Source organism: Mycetomoellerius zeteki, unplaced genomic scaffold (assembly GCF_001594055.1).
Source record: "Mycetomoellerius zeteki isolate Tzet28-1 unplaced genomic scaffold, Tzet1.0 scaffold202, whole genome shotgun sequence".
In the NCBI taxonomy this organism is placed as follows: Eukaryota; Metazoa; Arthropoda; class Insecta; order Hymenoptera; family Formicidae; genus Mycetomoellerius; species Mycetomoellerius zeteki.
Genome location: NW_017256980.1, coordinates 370,324 through 397,544, shown reverse-complemented (window position 1 = coordinate 397,544; position 27,221 = coordinate 370,324). Strand labels below are relative to the sequence as shown.

Genomic DNA, 27,221 nt, shown 5'->3' with positions numbered 1-27,221 from the left:
TAACTTTAACGTCGGTTTAATTCATATTTTATCTTTTTCTTTAACTTACTTTAAAGGAAAAGTAAGTTAAAGTGAGATTAAAGTTAATCTATATTAGCAGAAGTAGGCATAGAACTCTTAAATATGTATCTATTAATTACATAAAAAGATCCATGATTGCAACGAATATTCTCATAGAATTAACCAGTGGAATGTCTGCTCGATAAATGTGCGTACCCTAAACAATATTTCTCTATGGTTTAATAAAAAAAACTTACACGAGAAAAACATTGTATATTTTTAGCCTATCTCATATATATTTTATATTTATTAAAAATACTTATTTGGATAATGGTATTGCAATCACATATATTGGACGTTAATAAAAATGGATACAATTATATAGGAGAATATCATTTGTCGTACAAGCTCGTTCGCTTCTTTATTCAAATAATTTCTCTTTATCGCGCTTACTATTTCGCCAGTTCGTATGTATCATCTATACTCAAGTCACTCAAGTCTTCCCCCCAACCATTAACATCATGTTCTTCCAAAGTGGCACCCGACGTCTTCACGTCGAACATGCTCTTCGGCGATTGCACTTCCGGGACGTGTAAAATCTGCGTCTTCTGTATCACAGGCTCCATATCGGTGAAGAAGTCGAATTCTTCCTTCGGAGATTTTATTACCTTCGAATTTTTTATGTCGAGCTCGGTAATATCGTTAAGTACTAATTTCTTCGTATACTTTAATTTTTCAGAGCTCGACGGTAAGTCAGGCAAGGGCGAGGATGAGTCCGTGTTGCAAGGACCTTGGGTTTCTGCTTGCACATTATCCGAGAGAGCTTCTTCTACATCACAATGACCATTCCCAACTGGTTCTTGCGTTTCCCAATCAGACCAGGTGTATTCCTCCTCGGCGAACGAAAATTCCTTTTCCTTCTTATCCTCGCCACCGTCTGGCGATGGTCTTTCCGCTAAATGAACGTTGTTCTCGTCTACATTCACGAAGACGGGCATCTCTTGAGTGAATGTTAAAGCTTTCCTAATATCATCGAGATTTTTGTTGCGAATCATTTTCTTATTCGGCCGACCGTCCGTAAATAATTTTCCTCTGTTTCCACCGATAACCGCCGCCGCGCCCAAAATTGGCACTATGTCAGCCAGTGCCCTTAACGTGGCGCAGACGAGATCGTCGTTGGTGTCTTTTATTCCAACGAGTAATTCGGGAAGAATGTGATTTTTCAATTCGTCCGCTTCAAATACATGAACGAACGAACTGAAATGGGACAGCAGCAGCAGACGAATAGAAACATCTCGAATGCAAAACATTTGTAGAAGTCTTGGTACTAAGATAGTCTTAAAAGTAGGAATTGTAAATAGACTAGTCCCCAAATCGTTTTTCTCATCTGCAAGAAACATTAAGCATTTTATTAGGTTATTACGTGAAACAGAGATATTAATATGTATCAAATAACTTTATAATAAAGATAACTTATCATGCTAGATGCGATAAATATATCCTAACCTTTGGGTTTAAAGATAAAAGGTAAAAGCTTTACTTGGGCAGTGCTATCCAATAAAACTATCCTGGAAAGAAGCACTCTGCCTAGTTGTTCAGCAACAACAGCCTCAGGATACATCTGTAGTTGCTGCCTTAATTTCCTTAAAAAGTTACAATTTTCTATATACGACTTTTATGTTGCATATTATTTAATAAATTAACATATTTTCTCTGAAGTTGCTTACGTGAAAAACTCTTCCCTTTCAACGTCAGTTTTTAATGGTAATTCCTCCAAAAATGCATGTATCCTTATAAATTCGTGAGTGAAAAATGAATGCTGCAGCACATTCAATAATCTATTTCTCAAATATGCATCTGAATTTTGCAGATTCTTTTTACAAAATTCACTAAATTCCAGCAAGTTTGGTGCTTCATCTGAAATCAGTCGAAATTTAATGTATTTTAGCACATATTTAACAAGGACAATATTTATATAATATGACTTTTGATTTTTATATACCTGTATCTTGTAAATTCTTCAAAATGTCTTCTGCTAATACTCCAAATGCGTACGAATCAATTGCAGTGAGATTAGCAGTTTTAACTAAATCAGCTATATCTTCATTCGACGATATCGCTTTCTCGTATCTGTAATTCTTTATTCGTTGGTAATACATTGGCGTTGCATCTGTGAATTTACACAAGCATTCCAATCCACCCAATTTCCAATATCCCTCTGCGGTGACGTAAATAGAGCTACTGCATACATTATTATGTGATGCCAGCGCAGTTTCATGCAGAAATATTAAGGCTCGTAGGATACTGTGCAAACCGATACATATTTGCAGTATATTCTGCTTTTCGATTACTTGGACCAATGGTTTCGCCTCTTCCGTGGCAAGAAAGAATTTGCTACCTTTGCTCCATGAAGAAATATATTTCAGGATACAAGGATGCCGATGTAACATAAAATTCTAAAACATACATTAAATCCACTTATTTCTTATGATTTTATTTTTGTAATACAATACATGTATATGTTATATAATCCATAATGTATAATAGTATAAAAAAAAATCATACGATTTCAAAGCGTTCTTATTTCCAGACTTATCAAGATAAAGAGAGCTTTCCAACAAGAAATACAAATAAATAAAAAAGTCATTCTGTCTTTTTCTCTCACTAAATATTGAATAAAAACAGAACAACTTCTGTTGAGATATGTCTCCTGCTAGAAAGCTCCCAAATAGTTCAAAAAATATTCTATAGGTGTTTTTTAGCAAGACACAGATAACACAGTGTATCATTTCAGCCTCCTTTAACATCGGCAAACAATAAAGATATAATGATTTATATTGTATTACACTGTGTCATCTATGTCTTTTGCTAGAAAGTATACTCTGTATCATCAAAAGCATCCTTGACTTATAGGTGTTTTCTATTAAAGACACAGTGTAACATAAATCATTACATTCTATTAAAGACACAGTGTAACACAAATCATTAGACTAGGTCCACAACCTTGCTTTAAGTTGTAAGTGATGATATCGGCCACAGAACTTATGCTTTTAGACCGTAAAAATTAGGTTTTGCTCAATTCGCTTAAGTCTAACAGTTAAAGCCTAAAGACTGCGTAAAAACAGTTTAAAGACAGAAATTATTGTTACTTAATCTCTTTCGACTTATGATTTAAGGTTTCTTAAAGTAAGGTTGTGGACCTAGGCTATCATTCTTATTACTTGCCAATGTTAAACATGGATGAAATGATTTACTATGTTACATTGTGTTATCTGTATCTTATTGGAAAACACCTATACAGTGAAGCATTTTATCTTTCCTAACATTGGCAAACAACAAGGATGTAATGATTCGCTGTGTTACACTGTATCCTTGCTGAAAAACATCCTGTGTCAACTGTATCCATTGCTGGAAAACATCTTATATATGCTCAACTTAAAGGAATATTTAAAAATGAAAGGGTCAGAATAGACGTCAACCGATGTCAACCTTTGCTGCTCGCTCCAACGGTGACGGTCTCCCAAACGTCGCTGCGAAGTGCAAGGATGGTTCGCTGATGAAGATGGAGAGTCTCTGCAGGCTCGAGTCGTGGACATAAGCATCGTAGTGCATCCAATAGTCCGTCACCTCGACGGCCTTGTCTTCGATTTCGAGACCGCGAAGAGCACTCTTTTCGTTCCCCATTAGTCGATCGACGTATATACTGACGCAACAGCTGTCAGCTACGTCGAATGTGGGAACGAATCGCTCCAGAACATCAAGAACACGAGGCTAGAAGCTGCGAGTTCCATTTGGTTTACAATCTGTGCGATTCTGCGAATGACAAAATCGCCACTAATTGCCACTTGGCAGATTCCAATCGGACTCTGATAACACTGAGCTCACGTTTACATCAAGACTTTTTTTTTAAGTAAATTTTGTATGTGCCTTCAATCCTTCTTTGAGGTTATATAACGTCTAGAAATCATTCCATCATTCTTGTATCGCTTTTACTTTCTAATTTAGATAATCTTCTTCACAGAATTGAATATTATTTTCATCTCCTTTCAAAGTTCTCTCTTATGTGCCAAACGCTAAGGTCAGCTAAGGTGTCACTTTCGTTAGGTTAAATCGAGGGAATTACTGCGATTGATCGATCACTGTCTCGAATCTCGGGATCAATTTGTATATCTTAAAATTATAAACTTGAAAATTATAAAAATAAGCAAAGGTTGTCCAATAAAATTTATGAATATCCTAATAAATTTCCTCACTTTTGTAATTTTCCTCATTGCTAGATATATAAATCGACAAATTTAAAAAACAGATTTATTCTTAAAAAATACTATATTGAATGAATATGCGTATTGTGTAAAATTTAAAAAATTAAGAAAAATATGGAACTCAATTTAAACTAAAAATATTGCAGAATTTTTTAAATATGAAACGTCAAGAAAAATTTGAAAAAATCTGACATTCCCCAAGTTGTCTCAAAAGAGAAAAGAAATATTATTTTATTTAAATATATAATATTAATATATATTTTAAATAAAATCTTAGTATTTGCATCATCAGCGACACAGCCATGATTAATTGAAAATCATTTGGAACCTTTTTCCTCTGATTTGCATTTTTCCAAGATGATGCGTCCTCCGCGGTTTTGTACTTCTGCCACACACTGAAAAAACATATTGTGCACGTAAAGCCGATCGATTATCGCTTTATGCGAAATATTCGAATCGTTGTTTGCTCGTTCATTAAGTTAAGCTACTACCGACAGCGAAAATTGCAAAATTGCAATGAAAAAACAATGAGCTATGATAACAAGGAGAGAATGAGAGCGGCACAGTACACTGACACATGCACACTTAATTTTACGCGATTTTTTATCAAATCACCATTGAAAGACGTACGCGAATAAAGCAGTCGCATTAAGAGATCGGCATAGCGAACCAGTAATTGCAATTATTCGTTTAATTATAAAATATTAATCAGCACAATATCGGTGCGCTTTCTTTAAATGAATCAAGTTATTCGTTTAATAAAAATATGGAGATTTTTTATTTCATTCAAGATGCATTTTCCATGCCAGTCGTCTAATTTTTATTAGTTATTTTTATTATTAACACATAAATTGTAATTGGATAAATCTTTTAATTATAAAAAAATACCTTAAAATCAGATCAATGGTAATTAATTCAATCAATCAGATTGGATTCGGCTTTTCGATTCTACGAGAATCATATTTGTCGCTTCTATATATAACAAAAATATTACTTCAGTCATTGTCGTCTCTTTTGCAATACCTTTTATTATTAAATATCTTTTTTTATCAATTTCCTCGCCTATACAGTTATCTGTTGGGTTGTATTAATTAACTGTATAAATTAATAGTAGCAAATTGCCGTTTACTATTTTATTTTCACGTTTTAGCTCGTAGGTGTATAAGTAATATTTGTCATATTTCTAACTACAGATAATAATTACAGGCGCCCTGCGATGGGTAAACGGATCTGTCGTATTACTTTCAACGCGTTGATTAATACTTAAAACCTTAAATATCAGAAAACGTAGCAAACCTCATCTTTACAATAAAAATATCAACAATTCACATATTGCCATCAATAGTAACAATTATATATACGAAAATCATTTGTTGACTTTTTCCACTCACTGAAAAGCGATATAAAGATACGACGAGTCCGACAAAAATGACACTCTAAATAAATAAAATCTCGCATCCTTATATATTAAAATGTATGGCCTTATATATAGATAAAAAATATTAAAGATATTTTAGCATCATTATAAGACGACTAATTGTTGTAATACGACAGACCAGCTCGAATTTATATGTTGTGATATAAACAAAATCCATTTCGCATTTAAGCTATAATAGAAATCGTTAAACAAATTTTAATATTTTTAATAAAATTCATCGAGAATATCCTATAAGACATATCCATACAATTGAACGAACTTCTTCCATCTACTTACTCTTTTTAGCTTATTCCTCTCACCTTCATTATCCACCGAGTGTACACGTGCAATAATAATAATTAAAATAATATAAAATAATAATAATAGCAATTGTACTAACAGTAATAGTAGTAATTGCAGCAGCAGTAGTAGTAGTAGCACAGGTGATAGTAATATTAATAGTATACAGTTAATAATACAGTTAATAATTGTAAACGTAATAATAATCATAGTAATAAATGATAGTACTAACAAGAGCAATAGTAATAGTGATAAATTGTAACGATAATAGCTATAATAATAATAATAATAATAATAACAACAGATGTATTAATAAGTAGTAACGACAAGAGTAATATAACAATAATAGTACAACAAAAGATAATAGCGACAATAATAGTATAAGTAGTAATATAAATTGAGACAATTACATAATAACAATAACAGTGGCAAGTTGTAAAAACAATGGTAATAGTTAAAACGATAATATCTGTTCTTTAGATTATAAAAATATATATTACATAAAAAGAAGGTGAATACTGATAAAGGAATATAATAAAAATCATAAAAAATTCTATCAAAATTAAAAATAATAAAAAAGCACAAAACAATTGTTATAGTATTATTACTGCGACTGCTGTTACTACTGTTGTTACTATTATCGCAATTTATTATTAATATTATTATGAGTTATTAAAACTATCATTATTACAATCGCGCTTACTGCAAACACCAACTATTACCACTGCTACTTCTACTCCTACACTACTGTTACAATGCTGCTGACAATAATGATCCTGCTGCTGATGATGCTAATGATCGAAGTGGTAATAGCCATCATAATAATGATGCTTACGATAGAACTCGATTCTTCAGTATTCGTATGTATACAGCACTAGTATAGCCGGTCGCTCTATTATAACGTTAATGTTATAATGTGCTTTTAATAATATAAACACATTAGAAGTTTGTACCGGCAAAATTTCAATGTATTTACATAAAAACACATAAATGTTTTATCGGTCATATTGGCCAACAAAAATAATAAGTAAGAATAAATTGCAATAACATGCCATACGAGTACTGGAGAATTAAGCAATAACATAAAAGAGAAGCATTTACTACTGGTTCTTTGAAACTTCAATAGGAAGTTTTACCTTTTCCTTCTTTTTTTTAATATTGTTTACATTGCCCGCTCTACTTGATCAAGGATTCAATTCTTTATAACATGAAAGGAGTTGTAACCTCATGTCTAATTCAAGCAATCTGTGGGGTATCGCCATTATATCGATTTACTTTATACTCGTTTCTTAATAACTTTCCTCAAGTTCTTAATGTTTCGGAGAAAACATATTTAGGGTGAAAAGGAGTAATCGCAATCTTTATCCTCTCTCTAATCGATATTCTCTAAATTCATTGAAGTGTTAAATTTTTAACAAGCCTACGTGTTAAGAGTGTCTCTTCCTCTCTAATACATGTTCTTTCACTATTCACACAGACATCACGAATACGACATGAAAAATTCTCAGAGTTCAAAGACAGTGGTCGTCAGTACGACTGGCAGTATATCGTGCTTTTTTTTTGTTGAAAGTTAACATCGTATATTAACAGCGCCTAGACTTCGTTTGTAAAATCAAGGCAATGGGCATGGCCACATTTATTTTTGCTGAATAAATCTGGCAACGGTAGACTCCTGTGAATACTACTATTTATTTTCATGGGCTTTATCTTTATAACAAAGCTTTAACTGCAACGAAAGCAGAGAATATACAATCCTTTTCGTACGTTGCGATAGTAGTAGTTTAGATTGCGGTTCGATTGTGATCCAACATAATCTTTCTAAGCGTGAAAAGGCTCGATATAATCCATATGACTTTTCACGCTTCACAAGCAATACCTTATATACCTAATGATTGAAACTCATCGCGAATGAAGCTAGATCATGATGATTTACGCGATACCTATAAACAACAGTTTCCTATTTCCGTCACGCGAAGTTTCACCATGATCTCGCGTCATCGACAAAATGATCAATATACATGGAGCTTCTCCTTGTCGCAATACATACGGGCGACATAGTCATATTTAGATCAGACTCGTAGACATCATTCTAACCGGTAAGTGATTCCGCTTCTTATTGTTCGGATAAACGGACGACTTTATACCGCCGCTTGTTTCAGTCCTTTCGAACATGCTACATACGAAATTGCAATAATTGTAACTTTTCTTGGCTGCGCTCTCTTTTTGCTTTTCAACTTTCTATGATGTGATCAAGAAAACATGCATCGTACGTCCTAGGACATGCAGTATTGTTTACCGCAGGCTGATCCTGATCTGGGTACGAAGATATACATATATATGAATGTATATATATAAAGTCCGTGTAGATTTCTTTGTCTCACTTCCCACAGATACAACCTCACGAACATGACTTCTTAACGATACAGAACATTTCATTAAACGGCTCGCATTTGAATTCGATTAACATTCCACTCGATGACGGCACATATTTTTTCTTGAGTCAAGTATTTAAACATTACACGACAATTTAAATGTGTCACTTTTTTCAAGCTTTTTATAACAGTATCAATCAGCGCTGATTAACTTGTCGCCATTCTTAAATATGTTCATGTATATTCGATATTACTTAATAATGGAAATGCTTAATAAACGTCTTTCGACTGCACAAAGACGATTAGTTTATGCTGTTAGAACTAAAGAACGCAGGAAAGGTGTGTACAGACAATGTTACCTTTCTAGAAGTTCTTTCTTTCGGTACAGCATGAAAAACTCAGATTTTTCATTACTCTATTTAACTGCTAGTCGATTATATAAGCACGTGATTTCGTAGATAAACGAATTCTGTTGTGACACTGGCGTACTTTCTCCCGCGAGAAATAGAAAAGCACGTTAGTCTTTGCCCTTATTTTTCGACGAGATTATATCAAAGGTTTAATTAAAGAAAGGGGTTTTCCACAAAATGGAAGAGCAAGTGTGTTCACCCTCACGAATATTCACGTTCACTCGTTTTGTTGATTCACTTCTTCCTTATTGTTATCACTATCTTGTTGATTCACATTGGGCTTGTTATTCCCAGGTTGTGTTCCAGAAGGACCATCATTCATCTTGTCATTGTGGTTGTCAGATTTGTCATTGGGATCCATTTTAACGTTTCCTAGAAAAAGCAGATACAGTTATTAATTATATTTTAATCGCATATGAATTGCTCATATATAACATTAAATATTTTACAAACCTTGTGGTGAATAATATTGTTGCTGCATCTTCATGTTACGCTGCTGCTGTTGCTGCTGATGTAAATTCGGTCTGTGACGGTTAATTTGAGCTTGTTGCTGCTGTGTTGGCATACAAGCAGGCTGCTGTTGCGTAGGATTATTTGGGTTTGGACCGGGTGCAAACGCTACTGGGGGTCGTTGTATCGGAGGTGGATAACGCTGTTGCGACGGTTGGATACCAGCACGAGGCGGCATACCCATTCCACGTACATTCTGTTGTAAAACCTGTAGATTAATACACAAGGTTATACTGTCTTACTTTTCACATCTATGTATAAACCAGATGAAAATAATAAACTTATACCTTCTAAATTTTAATTGTATATTATAAAGTTATATTAATGATAAAAATTTGTCTATGTTATCTAAAATAAAAGAAAGATTCTTAATTATATGTATTGCAATCATATTGTTCTATTTTTTATTGATTTTATAATGCATGTATTTGTAATACATGTATAAATTTATTTCTTTCTAAAGCAATTAGACGATATTCTTCAAAGATATCAAAAGATGCGAAATATTTCCGTTTAATTTACTATTTATTCCTTGGAAAAAAATAAATTTACATCAAAATAGATATTTTAAAATGCAGTTTAGTATAAAATTGCACATATAAAAAATATATAAGATATTTAATTATATCTCAATTCGAAAGATAAATCTAGATAAATCTCCTTAATTTATTCTAAGTAACAGGTTCATATAACTTTTTTTTATCGTTTAGATTTTCTTGAAGTATTGACATATAAGTAAGAATTTTATGTATGCTTTCGATTTGATAAAATACATGCATAATATTTAAATGAGATAACTTCAATGAATAAATGGTACATACGTAGTTATTGTAGCTGCTTACCAGAGCAGACTGACTAACGCCCTGATATTGTTGATATTTGTGATGTTGTGTAGGACTCGGCTGTGGTTGCTGCGACGAAGATTGTTGTTTGCAATTTCTTGATTTAGGCGATGGTATTTGAGAAGCTATAATTATAATATAAACTAATGTAATTTAATAAATGATAAAAAACTAATAAACTACTTTTGTATAATAAAATTTATACAGAAATCATATAATTCACATAATTTAGATAAAGCTTTTCACGGTTCAAATTATTTATTTGTTTCGATTATTTTTGAAATTGAAAACGAGCTTACTTGAGCTAAAAACTGATGCAAGCACATCCTGTTGATTTCCTGATGGACTCTTTAACTGTCTGGGTTGCTCTTGAGGTTGGTGCTTACTAAGAAACGTGGGTGCTGCATTTCCTGGTCCTGGCAAACCACCAGTAGGATTGCGAAATTGTTGAGCTGCCGCGGCTATTTGCAATCCTGAACTAGATAAGAAACTAGGGCCATAGTTCTGTAGACCAACAGGAGTTGCACTACCCGTTGCTAGACTTTGGCTATGCTGACTAAATCCTTGCAAACCATAATGAGTCCCAGTTTGTTGAGTAGCACCACCAGATTGATAAAAGCCCGTTTGTGACCCAGGAAATACATCTGAAAATATATTAAGATATGTTGAGAATACCTCATAAATGCACATATAGCACTATACATTGATTTTTTTGTTAGTTAAGATATATCTATTTTTAATAATTATAATGAATTGGATTAATAAAAAAAAATTATATGCCTGTGTCTTTAATATAGCATTATAAATTGACTTGTATATGATACAGCATATCAAATTTACCAGCGGATGTAGCACTGTAGTAACTGTTAGATGCTTGTACATTTGGACCAGGTCTTTGCACTAATTGCGAATTGCTCATGTAACTACCACTTACGCCGAGCACTTGATTTGGATCATATGGAATATAAGCCAACTAAAAAAAGTCAATAAATTATTGAATTTATAAGCATCAAAATACGTCTTATAATATAAAATCATACTTGATTGGGTTGAGGAGCAGACGGGGTCTGAAAATGCGGAGCTTTAGTTCCAATTGCTCCAATTGGTTGAGACGACGGTTTGACGCTCGCCGACATTAGAGAATTTGACGACGAACTGATTAGTACCGTATTGGGATTATTACTAAGCTGCTGATTCTGTCCAAATGGTGGAGCAGCTGCCGCGGTCTATTGAGAGAAATTAAAAATTAAACTATTCCTAAGTATCTGTACTAGGACAAAATAATAACATACATTACTGTTACATTGTAATATACTGTAAATAGTTTCGAGATTTATATCGTTATGTAAGACATTAAAAAAAAACTAGAATTTACGTACAAGACGGTATTGGGACAAATTGTTTTGGTACATCTCTGGCGTAGGAGCATTTGGCGCATGAGGTGGTGGCGGTGGTGGTTGTTGCAGATATACATTTTGTTGGCTGAATGAGCTCTGAAGGGATGGAGCATATGGCGCGTACTGCGTAAACGGTGATCGGCTCTGATCTAATTGGAACGCTCCATACAAACCACCCGCTTGTGCTGGCAATTGTCCAGAACCTGTGTTGAATAACACCGCTGGCGGTGATGGTATGGCCGACATGCCACCGTATTGTGCCGCCTGTGAACCAGGATACTGCGGGAATTCCTAAAGGCAAGAAGATCGTCCCTCTTAATATTCAATCCTTAGCATTATTTCTTGAAATAATAAACGATAAGAACGCAACACACCTGATAGTTAATATGCGACGGCTGCCCTGTAGAATTGAACGGAGGTGGACTTAAAGGACCTTGGAGACTAACAGGAGGATGGCCGATGGGGCTCTGACCAGCTCCAATTGGACTTGGCCCAGGTACAGTAGATCCTGGTTGTGTACCACTGCTCCCTGAAGACTGTTGCTGCGGCTTCACCTGCGGGGGAACCAGCTGCGCATCAGGCAAAGAGTCAGCGTCTTCCCACAAGGGACATTGTGTTTCAATATTTAGTTGTTATACACATCATGTCAACAGGACATTCTCAACAAGCATTAGTTTCAAAATGAAAATCATTTTCAAATCTGTTTCGAAAATCTGGTGAAAATGAACAGGTTTATTACATTGTAGTAATACACATACCTTACTTTGTAATCAATAATAGCAAGAAAAGCCATAATAATAACAATGCATAATAATAATGGATGATAATGATATTATAGTAAATACAGTAACACTGATAATATATAATGATAATGATAAGAATAAAATTAAAGATGATTTCTGTTAAATTGATATTGATCATTGACAAGTGGCTGACTGAGTATCCTTTGGTCGAAGATGTTAGCCACTTACCTCTCTCATTTTCACCACACTTACTAGACAGAATTTTCAAACACAAAAAAGGAAAGTATTAAAAAACAATTATAATTATGATACTAATAATAATAACAATCCAAACAGAGGACATTTGAGTAATTTTAGTGACATGACAATTCCATTGCATGCACAATAACATGACATAGTATAAAGAAATATTCGCGAAATGATTTCTCACCTTGCATACGTTTGTAGATGTTGTGATTTCATTTTTTATATTGCTCTGGTTGTATTGTTGGTGGGCGCTGTAACTATCGTCGACGTCGCCGCTTTCAAATGCCTGCGGGAAGCTAGTCGCGCTGCTGACAACACTGGTGCCATCTTCGTGTTCGACCACGGTTGGCATCGGTGGTGCATTCTCCCAAACTTTCTTCACAGACGCGATTTTCAAATTGAGTTCCGCAGTCGAAGGCGATATCGTGCTCTGGCCACCAGTCATGTGTATGGAACGTGCCATGCCTAAACTCTTGCTCTTATCATCCAATTGTGAAAGCTCAGATTCAAAGTTGAAGTCTAATTTCATATCGGCATTGTCTTCGTTCTTATTGAACGACAAAGACATTTGGATGGGTTCCTGATTCTTGTCCTTGATCAAGTCGTTCGGTTTATTGGAAAATGCAACGGAGATAGCCGGTTGCTGATGCTGCTGGACTTGATTTCCTTCTTCTTCTATTTCTGTACGCTTCTCGGCTCGCTGTTGCGTCTTGATGTGATTCGAAAACTTGGATTTTACTGCCAGATCCGCTGGTCCGGACGTCTTGGTCGTTTTTGAATAATTAGTATTTTCGAAGATTAAAGTCTGTACGGGAGGTGAAGACACATCAGACACATTCTTTTCCGTCAAAGGCTCCTTCAGATTCTTCCCCGTCTTCTCACCACTCGGTGAATTTCGTTGACTGCTGTGTCCAGAGTTAGCCTCATTACCTTCGTGGCTGTGATCATTTTGAGCTGTTAATGACATTAGCTGAATGTCTGTAGGAACCGCAGATGGAGAATTCGAGCGCAATTGACTTGTGAAAGGTTTGTCCCAAGCATTGACCGTTGGTGGAGGAGCAGGGCTGTTAGAAGAGTCTTTAGTGTAGTTGTTACCAGAGCTATTCAACTTGGTCATATCGCTCGCATCGGTTACGCACAACTGCTGTTGCTGTTGCTTCACTAGACGTTGGAACCGCGGCGCAAGTCTTGGATTCCGAGAATTGCGATTGTCGTACTGCTTCTGCGGTATATTTGCCGGCTGCGGAATATTCTGGCCTAGTAGAGGCGGTATATTCTGTACCTGCTGCAGAACTTGCTGCGACCCATTCGACTTCGATTTTGAACGATCACGTTCACGCTCCTTCTCTTTGTCTCTTTTGACGGGTTTCACTTCTTCCTTTTGATTATGTCTGGACTCTTTCACATTCTTCTTCGAACGCACTTCCTGGAAACCGTCAGCATCCACCTTATCTTCCGCTGCAACACTTGTAGCATCCTCGGTACAGCTGTTTGTTTCAATTTCCGAATCCACCAACTTCTTATCTTTCGTCTGAGACTTTTTATTAAGATCGTTCAGCGCCTGATTTACTAGATTTGGATCACTCAGCTTGATTTCGTCTATACGATTAACCATACTATCTTTATTATTCGGTTTATTTGCAACTGCGCCACTGTTAGTTGAACTCTGACTTCTGGACCTTCCGCCATTCTGTATTTGCGCATTTTGCATCAGAGGCGGTATACCGTCAGCGTGATTCTTCTGAGTACTAAATCCGGCATTCTGCAAATTCCGCTTCTCCGCTCCTGGGGCTCGCGATGCCGGATTGGAAGACTTGGGATTTTTCTCTCGTTGCTCTCTAGCATTTGCCAATTGCTCGCTTCTACGGGAATGCACATTCGCGCCGATAGCATTTTGGCTCGCAGATTGAATGGATCGTCCACCAAAATGCTTATTGCGATTGTTACGAGACTCTTTGTGATCATCTATATGCTCCTCGCTATTCTCCGAAGTGGTTTCCCAATCTTCGTTGCCTACGTCCGACTGCGGCTGCTTCGATACAGTGCCACTACTACCGCGCGAACGAGCTTCACGATTATCTCTTCCCTGAAACACAATAATGCATTGTGTTGTATCATTAAGAGATTCCAAATCCTTTATACGAGATTGATTAGAAAATTGAAGATTGTAAACAAAACAGTATGAAATAATTACTCTTCTCGGAACTTATATTTCAAAAATAGCGATAATGAAGTATTTAATATTAATCTCAAATTTTTTTATTTGCTATTGTTTTAGCCTTGTTTTTTAGAATTTATTTCTTGTTTAAATTAATAAAGAATGTAGATAAAATATATATTAGGAAATTTAGAATGCTCTATATATACATGGGTGATTCAAGTCAAACAGAGATTCTTATTCTTATGTTCATGAAAATAAAAGTTCCGGTTTGACTTGACCACTCATATATACAGGGTGTTTGATAATTAATGAAAAATTTCTCGCAGAGGGGTAGAATGGACTAAACTGAGAAGAAAAGTCCTCTACCATTTTACAATTTTCGCAATAATTAACGAGATATTAATTGATAAATATATGCAAATTCGCCCGGCCCATTGCCAAATGCAAGCGCGCGGCTGGATAAGACCACCCAGCGAGGCGCGTCGCGCGCGTTCGCCGTCGCTAGGCACTCGTTGTTTATAATAAGCGGCAATGGTCGTCGCTAGACATTTTGTCGCGAATGGCGTCGAATTTTCAGCTATAATTATTCTTTGAGCTATGATTATTCTCTGTTCATATCAAAACGAAATCTTCGAACGAAAAATTTATTTTTGCATGCACGTATATCGGAAGCATGCGTGCATACATGAGCAGCGAGCTGGTGTGCGTCTACATGCAGTACCGCGCGCCAAAAAAAAACTTTCTTTCGTTCTTTACGCACGGTAAGAAAATGACAGATTGCTATCATTTCCACACCACCTTGCACGGTAAATAGCACGGTGCGTTTTTTCTATAGCACGGTGTTTTTTTTATAGTTTTTTTTGGCGCGCGGTACTGCATGTAGACGCACACCGGCTCGCTGCTTATGCATGTATGCACGCATGCTTCCGATATACGTGCATGCAAAAATAAATTTTTCGTTCGAAGATTTCGTTTTGATATGAACAGAGAATAATCATAGCTCAAAGAATAATTATAGCTGAAAATTCGACGCCATTCGCGACAAAATGTCTAGCGACGACCATTGCCGCTTATTATAAACAACGAGTGCCTAGCGACGGCGAACGCGCGCGACGCGCCTCGCTGGGTGGTCTTATCCAGCCGCGCGCTTGCATTTGGCAATGGGCCGGGCGAATTTGCATATATTTATCAATTAATATCTCGTTAATTATTGCGAAAATTGTAAAATGGTAGAGGACTTTTCTTCTCAGTTTAGTCCATTCTACCCCTCTGCGAGAAATTTTTCATTAATTATCAAACACCCTGTGTATATATATATATATACACGTGGTTTGTCCGAAAAATAATGTCAATGACTTTATTGTGAAGCGACTATACGTCGCAGCGCGATCGGATCGGTTGGAATCGATGGAGGGGGAAGTTAGCTTACGAACACGCTGCATTACGGCTTGCACAGGAGACGAAAACGCGTTTCACGGAAAAACTTGTCTTTACTCACCGAATGATCAAAAACGACTGAGCGATCGCGCGTTCGTAAGCTAACTTCCCCCTCCACCGATTCCAACCGATCCGATCGCGCTGCAACGTATAGTCGCTTCACAATAAAGTCATTGACATTATTTTTTGGACAAACCCTGTATGTATGTATGTATGTATGTATGTATGTATGTATGTATGTATGTATGTATGTATGTATATATATATATATATTTGTGTAGCATAAGAAAAGAAAAGCAATTACATGTACGTACCCTCCTGCTTCCACTACGAGTCCTCTTAGAACGTGATTCCTCTTTTCGCATTTGCGCTTTTTGGGACGGGGCGTTGGTAACTTGATTCGCGTGATTTGCTTCTTGCTTGTTACCAGACTGTTGAGCTTGTTGACTCGGAGACTTATTACGTCTGCCTGTGATACCCGCTGTAAGTGCCTGTTGCTTCGCGATTATCTTGTCATCGGTAGACTCAACTGGTGCAGATTGTAAGAGACCCGCCTCTTTCTCTGAGGTCGGGGTCGGTGGATTTTGCCGTCCGGCAGTTTGTTGCTGATGTTTCTCGTCCGCATTACGTTCCGATGAGAACGGACTCTTACTAGACGGCGGTCCGTAGCCTTCCATGCGACTGCCCGTGGCCGTGTTCCGAATACGAAAACCGCCTCTGCCGCGACGAGATGGTTCGCCTGACGGTGCGAAAGCCTCGTGACTGGGCTTACCGTCGTACGTTCTTTTCTCGCTGCGTGTCTGAGAATACTCGGTGCCTCGTTTGTCGTCCCGTCTCGATACCTCGCGATTGCGCTCCTCCTTCTCGACTTTCTGAGACGGTTTCGGAGAACGAGCCGATCGCTTGTCCTCTTTTCCAGACTCAGTGGAGCCGGATATCTCGTCAGCGCTATTCTCGGAATCGGTGTGTCCGTATGAACCACTCTTGGCAGACATCCCGGCTTTACCGGCAGGTCGTGGTCCACCTCTTCGTCCTCTAGATTCCGGACCACGCCAACCGCGAGTAAAAACGCTGAAAGTTCCTCCCCACTGGCGTCCACCTCGGGATTCCCGAATTCTAGAACTGGAGCCACTACTACTCGTTCTATTGCGTGTATTCTTTTCTCTCTTCTCGTCCTTGGCTTGCTCTTTGGCATCCTCGGCAACAGTTTCTTCCCTCTTTTCCAAAGCAGACTTATCCAATGTGGTCTGTTTAATTTCATCGGTCTCCTTGCCATCTTTAGCAACTTCTGCCAGCTTCTCCTCTTCCTTCTCGAATGTCGGCGATATCGCGTCAGCCCATGCTTTCGGCGAATTATCACCCCTCTCGATCTGTCTGCTTTCCGGAGTACGTTCCGTTTTCCTATTCCACACATCCGTATCCTTTTTCGTCTCAGTGGAAATTTCCTTCGGCTGTTCCTTCTTCTCTTGAAGATCAGAACTACCTCTCTTCAATTGAGTCAAACTGCGTTTCTCGTTCTTCAATTCGTCTGCTTCGATCTTCTCTTTAGTAACTGGACCTGGCGGTTGCCTTCTATCTCTTTCCCTTTCCCTAGTCTCTTCATGATACAAATCTCGTTTCTTTTCCTCGTAATCTGACACTTCGTTCACCCAGGAACTGCAATCTCGTAATTTATGCAGTTCGTCATCGCGCAAAGAAGTTTTCGATTCTCTGGAGGTGCGACTGTCACGCGAGTCTGGTCTCTGCGGGCGTTCATTACGCTCTTCTTTCGGTGCATCACGACGACTTTCGAGTTGTCTGTCTTGTACCACGTTGCGTTCTTCACGCCACTCTGGGTTCTCAGAGCGTTCCCTTTGTTCGCGTTCTCGCTCGTCGAACGAATCCTGTAAAATCAAAATTTGTATATAAAATAAGCTAATATAAGTGTTGATTAAATTTGTCATAAAAATTGATCTTGTTTCATATTTTTACCTTCGAATAATTATCATAATCTTTCTTGTCTTTGTCGCGCACATCTCTCACGTCTCGAGCATCACGACTGGTAGGACGAGAATCTTTGATATCGCGACCGTCTCGATTGTCACGAGTATCACGAGTGTCGCGGGTATCTCGATCCCTCGAATCCAGATTCTCCTTTGCGTCTCGTTCTTTATCATCAAAATGTCTCTCGCGTTCCCAAGAATCACGAGGATGCCTGTCATCGTACTCATAATCTCTGAAATTACGGCTGTATTCGTCATAATAGCCACCCGGCTTGCGGCTATCGTAGGACCGATGCGAAGAATGCCGGTAGCGATCTTCTCTCGACGGTGGTGCACTACCGCGATGATCTCGAGACGGGGGTCGTTCATCATCCAATGGTACCGAAGCGTCCGAATCGGTTCTATTACGACGTTGCGATGGCATGGGTTGCTTCATACCACTGTCTACTAATACAAGTTTCACTTAATAATTATAATGCACGACTTTAATTTTATTAAAAAGAAATAAATAACGATTAAATAAGTCTTAAAACAATTTATGAAAATATTATGTTAAAGATTATTTCGATTTAAGAGATTATTATATCCAATTTTAGCCAAGTTAAGAATTCGTATTTTATACATTCATTCACTAATCATAAGAATTTTTACATCTACTAACTTTATTTCATCGTGCTGTAAATTGAAACACAAAATAGTAAGGACTTTTAATAATTATTTTCATTAAAATATATATAAGAGATAAGGTTCTAATACAAAAGTAATCCATAAAAACTTACTCAGTGAGTTGTAATTGTGAAGCCATCTACTGGGATCATATTGTTGGGAAAATGGAACAGACTGGGAAGCAGGTCTTTCTGCATTCGGTGAAATTCGGTTGAAATTTGCACTGCTTCTCTCTGCCTGCTGTTTTTGAAATCTGGGCGGCAAATTATTTTGAAAGTGTCGCGAGAACGCCGGTTGCTCGCGATCTCTTGAGTCTCTCTGATCACGATCGCGATCACGTTCTCTTTCGCGTTCGCTACGCACTGTATCCTGTTGTCGTAAGAAATTCTGTCGATCGCTCTGACGAAAGTCCGTCAGTCCTTGATCTCTACCTTCTCTTAGATTGTCGCGAGTCTCACGTACAGATGCGATGATTTTCTCATCCTTCCCTTCGGACGAAGTGCGGGATCGTTCTCTGCACTCTCGTTCCCTATTCTCCTTCTCTCTCTCCCATTCGGGTATAGGAAGAGGTACTGGCGGGATGCTAATCAAGCTTTTGGACTCGCCAGACTGCGCACGTTCCTCATCCTTATGCTTCGCTTGCTTCTCTTTCAGCTTTTGCTCCAAATCCTGTAATTTCTTAGCTGCTGCTTGCTTCGTTGATTCCTGGAAACGTTTCTCCTCTTCTTCTTTGCGTAATCGTGCACGTTCGACAACGGACGCAACCTCAACCTTGATCCTACGTCGTTCATTCCATGTCTCGTCGTCTTCAACGACTGTTTATATAATAAAGATAGAAAGCATTAGATATGACTGAAATCAATACGCTTTTTATTTTAATATTTTAATAAAATTATACTTACCTCTCAAAGCATGTACAGAATGCAATTGCGACTGACTGGCATAGCCACCATTCGCACCATTCGAGCCACGATAATCACGATTCATAGGTTGAGTCCAAGGACGATGCGGCGGATCACGAAGTTCCTTCGAATCTCGATTATCTCGAGCTTTCTCCTTTTCCTCTGTAACATTGTCATCGCTCTTTTTCTCCTTCATATCTTTTTTCTCGTCATTTTTCGATGGTTCTGATTCAGCTTCATCGTCGCTAAAGGCCAATTTTTGGTTATAATCAATATCATCGTGCGCAGCCCATCCTGCGTCACGGGAAATATCATCCATACGAGTAAGATCTTCTTCTTTAATGATGGGTCTAGTTAGAATTTCTTCCTCACCCATACGCTCACGTTGAGGAGGTGGAAATCGATCCAAAGGATGATTAAATCTAGGTCGGGGACTGTTGGATCCAGAATTTGATGAAAATTGCGAAGAAAATCCACCAGGAAAATTTGATCTATACATCTAAAAAACCATATTACATTTAGAGTTATGCAAGTTAAAAAGACCTACGCAAATTTAGACTTTCGAAATTATGATAATAAACTTACAAATGGCGGGATAAGACCCCGATAATGATGCAGGTTTGGCCCAATCTGATGAGAACCAGAAGAAGGCGCAGAACCTTGATTGTTTACGGAATTATGCTGGCCTGCCGGGCCCGCGCCCATGTTGGGCGATTGGCCCAAGTTCTGCCGCCCTCCACCGGGTCCCTCCTGGGTATGTCCTCCTGAAACAGGTATATTTAAAGGGAGGCCCTGGCCCACCGGAGTATTCCCATTTCCGGGACCAGCTGATGTTACTGGCACTGCGCCACTTGCCGTACGACTTCCGCCTTGAATCCAACTTCCTTCGGCTGTAAAGATTCAGTAGTAAATAAATAATTTGTATACTTTCAAATCAGACGATTTTACAATAATTAAGATAAAGGAAACTTACTCTGTGGACGCAGGCTTGGTCCTGGACCATATTGCGCATTTAACTCCCGATTCGATGGCTGTTGGTTTCCCGGTACCCCACCTACGTAATTTATTCATTATATTAGAAGTAAAAATAGATAAATAATACATTGTATTCCGATGTCTCTAGTCTCTAGATGTCTCTAGATCTAAAACATATTCAACTAACGAAAAAAATATAAATATTTAGTGAGATAAGTGAGATAAACAAGATACATGCTCATACATGATTATTTCATAAATTGTGCATAAAACTTTCCCACGTATATATAACAACATGCTTTATAGAGATAGTGTCGTGACATAACATAAAACTGAATAATACAAATAAAGCATAAAAGATAAAATGCTGGATTATTCAGAAAATAAATTATAATATCTAATTTCATCTAAAATAAAACTAAACTACACGAGTTGATAAAACATGTAATTTCATCTCATATATAAAGTATGTATTAATTATTTTAATTACAATATATATAGACACAGTCATTAGAATTGTTTTATATATTATGCTTTATATACTATGTTTTTTATAAAATACTGTTTCTTGTAAAAAAATCAAAATATTTAAATTTATACTTTTTTGCACATATATATTGTAATATCAAAATAACTAGAAATTTATAAATTATTCTAACACACAGAATGATATTAAAACATCATTCGCCGGATTTTTTCAAAATGAATGCATTTAAGATCAATCGAATAACAATAAAAAATATTTCAAGTTTTATCTTTATGTTAAAAACATTCTCATATAAATCTTACTAAATTATAATAATCTTGTTACAATCATACGTATTTAACGATGTCTAGGGATGGTGTAATGTTTAAATAATTTTTTCTGTATATAAACGCATATAAACTTATACACAAGAAAAGTATTAATATGAGTATTTTGCATAACAGAATGTCATAGTATGTATTTCATGGTGCATTTTTGAAAATATGAAGAAATTGAAGTTAAATAATCCAAACTATTAAGAAAGATTCACTGAATTAAAAGGGCAAGGAGTACACATTTCTTGACATTATGTACCAATCTCGATTCTTTATACATATGTTTTTCTAAATTTGATTATAAAAATAGTAAAATGTAAAAAATGATGTGCGAGATTCGGTACATACTGTGGTGTCATCTAATTTTCTACTTAACGTACATAATGATGCAGATCAACATTTAGAGTCAAATCAATTCTTTATACTATTATTTAAATTATAACATAATCAATATGCATATATATATATATATACACACATTTAAATATTTTTTAATCAATATAAATCTTTACTATTGATAATATCAAGTATATTAACTACTCCACAAAGAAAATTATTCATAAATCTTGATAGTAAATCAAGATTTCTCAAAATTTTTGTTTTTAGAATAAATATTTTCTTCTATAATAAATATATGTATAAATAAATATATGTATATACACATCTTAATGCAAAACATAATTGTCAAATTTCTTTCGTGGAATAGTACATAACACAGAAATAATCGTGCTTACAATGAATATAAAATTTATGTAATAATTTATTTATATTTAATAAATAAACGTATTAATCATATGGAAATATTATTGTCGAGTACACAAATTTTAAGAAACTGTATAATATAATTAACTGCGGTTGAGATTAAAAATATATTTAACTTTCAAATAAATTTTTTAATGATTAATTTCTCTGATAAGTATATAGTAAGTGCATAATAGTAATATTAATATATATAGTATTTCTAAAAAAAATGATCTAATAATAGCAAAGTTTATAATGACAAAATTTATTAAAATTTCCTTAAAATGAATCAATGATAAAAGGAAAATGTTAATAGCAAGATAAAAATCTTTAACTTCACACGATTATCATATAATTAAATATTTCAAAATCAAATTATTTTCATTGCTTTAAAACATGTTTTATCATCACTAATATCTTTTAAAAAATATGCAAATAGAAAGTCTTCATAAAACATCCAATGTGTAAATAAACTACTACTTCTTAAAAGCACAGTTTACTAGACCCATTATTGGCCTTTTTTTCATAGAGACAAGAATGCGCATGCAGCGCATTCTTGTCCATCTTCTGCTGCAGTTGTAATTGCTAACAGATTTATTTACATCAATCTATGCAGCTTCCATCTTACTCATAATCGAGTAAATTTAATTAAAATTCGAAATGCAACTTTATAAAAAGCCATCATGGGGAGAAGCACAGAGAGCACTACTGGTAAAGAGATATAAAAATCTTGAATCTAGCAGCAACAGGCAAGCAGTACCCCACCTGAGTGGTTGTGGGAATACGGCTGTTGCTGTAGTAACGAGTGATGGACTGCGACTGAGATTGCATTGGATGTTGTTGAGGACTGTTGAGTCTGGCTCTGAGTGGAGACGGAGGCGGACGGCTGTCCACTGAGACTGGGAAACTCGTGTTGGAACTGCGGGGACTGGTGGGCGAGGAAACTCAGTCCAAGGGCACCTCTTCCCCCTTTCGCGCCCCCCACGAGCCCCGCGTAACCAACCACTGCTGCCACAATGGGCGTACCTATCAATTAGTTGCACCACCCAAACGACACCACTCCGCTCATACTTTACTCATGCCCAACGTCCAGAAATGGATATTAAAAGAATATAAGTGTCGTAAATACTAACTGAATAAGAACGATTACTGTTATATCCTATACCATTATCTCAGTGTTTGTAAAGTCCTTTATCAATCCAACTCTGGACATCTGTCTAACGGTTCATGATATAATTACGTGCGTTTATATTCCAATAGATTGTTTTAAATAAATACTATATGCAATATCATTACAGTAATATTATATCGCACAATTGTATATTAATACATATAATAGATTCATAATATATTGTATAAATAGTACAATGCATCAATTACATTAACTCTCAACTATTTAATGGTATTGATCAGCATATGAAAACAATAATTTATACGTTATATTAACCAATGACCATATATATATATATATAGAATCAATGTTGCACGCATTGTCGTCGCCTATGGTCATATTTTTTTCTAAGAGGAGGCGATTATGAATATCTACACGTGGAAAAGTGAAGTTTACCTTTTAATCATAATTAATTAGATACTATTAGAAATTTTTAGTCGTTAAAGAATTTTCAACACTTTCAGGATTTTCTTTATATTACTTTAAGCATACATGCCTTCTTTTAGATAAACGAGTTTAAGAGTGTATTAATGGAACGGAAAATGTGAAAAATGAGAAAAAATAAATAACTTAAAACCTTAATATTTTACGTTAATCAATATTATGCATACATGCCAGTAGTGCTAATAAAGCATATTTTTTTACATACCATCTCCTGATCTGCTCATAATCGCACTCCATGATGATTTGTTGTTTGTTTGATCCAAAAAAGGAGCTTGTGACGCATTTTGTTGTGTCGGCAGTAAAGAGTGTAGGGATGTTGAAACAGTGGTCCCTGCTGCGCATTGTGCTGTTGAAGAGACAGTCTGCAAAGCAATATTAATTTTAACAATATATATTGGATTAAATATAATATGCAATATAAAACGCGCGTGTTTAACACAATTGATATAATATTCCTTTTATTAAAAAATGTTCATAGAGATGAGATTATAATTGTTTATTTGCTTTATAATTGCTTTATCATGTAAAGATCAAAATTAATTAAATAAACTAAATAGCATCCAAGAGAGCAAAAGAAAGGATAAAATAAAATACAGAGAAGATAATGCAACGTTCAGTCTAATATAACTATTTTATAAAAGAAATAATTAGATGAGGCAGGGCTCCGTATGATAGGTCAATTCACTAGATCCCAGGATCTTAATTCTCATCCTATACACATGTATGCCTCAATTTTATATGATCAATTATAAATTATTATAGATTACAAATAAATACTTATGACTTAACTAGAAAATTAAAAAAGCATAAAGTGAATTATAATCCAGGAATATAATAAACTCTTTCTCATTCCTTTATATATAAAACAAATATCTGAAATAAAACTTACAGTAGTGTTATCTAATGAAGTTGCTACTGTGGTGGTAGTAGTAGTGGTCGACGATGTTGATTCCTTAGTAGTAGCCCAACCACTTCCTCCACTTGGCACAAGACTGACAGCCGGATCACTGCTGCTAGTTTCGCTTTTTAAACTGGGCAAGTTAGCCGGAGGACGCCGTGCCGAAGGCACCTTTCCAAGACTTTGCATTCCATGTTTGCGCGGTAATGTATTTTTCTGCTGATGTGGCTCCAAAGATTCACCCTGTTTGAAATATCAATTGGAAACATTTAACTAGTTTGCACTGTAGACAAAAACTTTTTTTCTCGAATAATAGCATAAGTATTAAAAAAAATTGCACAAATGCTTAAAAACTATTTTATGTATGTAATATATTAATAATTTATTATATTCATATATTAATAATTAATATAATATATTAATAATTTATTATTGTCATATATTAATAATTAATATATATATATAAAATTAAAAATAATTATTTAAACTGACTTATCTAAGTTTGTATCGAGAGACATTTGTAAACAAAGGTAACTTTCAAAGAATTATTAAGAAAAAGTAATAAAACGTTGGCCAACTCACCCTACTCACCCGATACAAGCTATTGATATCTAATGATTGAAACTTGGATTTTCCTTTCTCCCCCTTCGACACAATCCCTGACAGAGTAGACATGCTGTCTGCACGCAACCATTTAGTACCAATCAGACCCAAAGAACGAACCCTTTGTCTGCAAGGATAAAATTATCTAAATATACTTTTTCTACTTTCCTCTTCTTTATTAATAATAAAAGTATAACTGTAATTTAAGAAAATCATGGTAAAGAAATTAATTATATTCAGATAAACATAATAATTTCAATACTAATCATATTTTGAAAAACTTTCTTGAATTACATAAAATATATTCTTTAAAATTTAAATAGATAGAATTAATATTATGTTCAATAATAGAGAATTTAATCATTATAAAAGCTACTTATACATGTATATATAATTTATAAGTATACATCTACAGTATTTATTCAATATAACATACAATCAAGCGAGAATTATGATACATTACAACAGATTGTAATATCAACAAAATAATCGTTATAATATATAGCACTATGTTCAAGTACTTCTAAACACACAATCAACAAGATCAACTTCCTATAACGCAGCAACGTGCCAGCTCTAATTCCATAGTAATTGGTCTCGGTAATGCGCGAAAGTAGCGTGGAAGAGTTTCTAAAGCGCACAAATGCCATTTGGCGAGGAAGTGCGTTAGCGGTACAAGTAGGCTCCGAGAAAAAGCTTTGTCTGTCAAGCTGACAGAATAAACCGCTCGCGCGGATGATAAAAAAGACCGAAGTAAAAGCGACGAAAATAACTCGTCGACTTATTGCGAACGCTTTATCTACCACGGTGCCACGACGAGGGGGCGGCTGACGAAGGGGCAGGTGTGCTCTCGAACGACCCAACCCCTCGGTAGCCGTGCTGATGTCAAAAGATCGCGAGACCGCTCAAAACAAGGCGCGATCTGCTCGAGTAAGTACGCGGTTCGCTCTCATCGAGAGAGAAAGAGAGAGAAAGAGAGAGAAAGAGAGAGAGACGGCCACGACGAGGCCGAGACGTGCTGTCGCGGTTTTCGCCGCGATAACGGTACACCCGTCGGAAGAGAGCGGACGGGCCGCGCGGGGAGGGCAAGGGGAGGGAGCGGACGAGGGGGAGAGGGGAGGGGAACAGAGTGTCGGGTACAGAGGAGCATCCACGTAGGAAGGACTTGGCGGCCCGTGGGGCCGCGGCGGATGAGGAAAATAACGACTTACCTTGGTCCGTCCAAATGGGTTGCCAATTCACAACAGGGTTAACTCCCGGTGAAACTAGATTAATGCGTGGATCGCCACGGATTACACACCACCTAACGACGACGGCACCGCGGCCTACGGGGACGCAGAAATACCTCTTTTCTACCAATTCGTCCAAGATGGCGAATGCGCGACTCTCTCGGGCCCTTCCTCCGCCGCGGATCAATACAATTACGTCACGCTCTCGCCAAGGGGAACGCGCGTTCTCACAGACGCGCCACTCGTCGGCGGATCCCGGCTTGGCCGCGACGTGGCTAAAAAAAACGATTCTCGCCCCCTCGCGTAAACGGATCCCCGCGATCGCGACTGCTGGTGAACCCGCTGTGTCTCGCGGTCCGTCCGACGATGCGTAGGTTACTCCTTACGGAAATGGAGCGCCCCGGGGAGATTCACGGAATCACTATTTCCGCTCACCACTGTCCGTTGTGCGTGCGGCAGGAGAGTGGACGCACGCAACACGAGAAATAGTGCGTCTCGCCACCGTCCGCGGCGCTGCTTCGCGCGAATTCCTTTCGTTCGCCACCGACGGGATCAAATCATCAAACGTAGGAGTTAGAACGCCACGCTTTTTTCTCATCGCAATTCACAACGAGATTTTCGTCGTCATTCGATGATTTAGCGATCCTCTCTCTCGAACGCGAAAACTTCGTTTACGCCTATAAATTCTTTTTTTTAATCTGCGAATCATGCT

At 36.7% G+C, this 27,221-nt stretch overlaps 2 protein-coding genes across 12 annotated transcripts; both read right to left on the bottom strand.

Moving 5' to 3' along the window:
* Positions 1 to 299: 299 nt before the first annotated feature.
* On the bottom strand, positions 300 to 4,101 carry LOC108722372 (protein-associating with the carboxyl-terminal domain of ezrin). The gene is made up of 5 exons (XM_018447441.1): positions 3,490 to 4,101; positions 2,003 to 2,456; positions 1,728 to 1,917; positions 1,507 to 1,643; positions 300 to 1,387 (listed from the first exon to the last, which is right to left on the bottom strand). Exons 1-5 carry the CDS (start codon positions 3,682 to 3,684, stop codon positions 453 to 455), a joined length of 1,911 nt encoding a protein of 636 aa, XP_018302943.1. The 5' UTR covers positions 3,685 to 4,101; the 3' UTR covers positions 300 to 452.
* A 2,493-nt stretch (positions 4,102 to 6,594) lies between these two features.
* nocte (no circadian temperature entrainment) lies at positions 6,595 to 26,966 on the bottom strand. 11 transcript variants are annotated; one of them, XM_018447466.1, is made up of 20 exons: positions 26,492 to 26,966; positions 25,260 to 25,407; positions 24,669 to 24,920; positions 23,985 to 24,141; positions 22,930 to 23,172; positions 20,621 to 20,701; positions 20,233 to 20,537; positions 19,648 to 20,146; positions 18,859 to 19,560; positions 18,069 to 18,526; positions 16,412 to 17,980; positions 12,684 to 14,585; positions 11,885 to 12,079; positions 11,493 to 11,801; positions 11,154 to 11,339; positions 10,954 to 11,086; positions 10,413 to 10,757; positions 10,093 to 10,238; positions 9,215 to 9,467; positions 6,595 to 9,133 (listed from the first exon to the last, which is right to left on the bottom strand). In XM_018447466.1, the coding sequence occupies exons 2-20, from the start codon at positions 25,350 to 25,352 to the stop codon at positions 8,979 to 8,981; spliced, it is 7,983 nt and encodes a 2,660-aa protein (XP_018302968.1). In that variant the 5' UTR covers positions 25,353 to 25,407; positions 26,492 to 26,966; the 3' UTR covers positions 6,595 to 8,978. The 11 variants fall into 11 exon arrangements, with proteins under 11 accessions (XP_018302968.1, XP_018302964.1, XP_018302971.1 ...); XM_018447462.1 differs by having other exon boundaries at positions 9,215 to 9,479; positions 26,492 to 26,965; XM_018447469.1 differs by having other exon boundaries at positions 9,215 to 9,479; positions 10,114 to 10,238; positions 26,492 to 26,965.
* Positions 26,967 to 27,221: the final 255 nt, after the last annotated feature.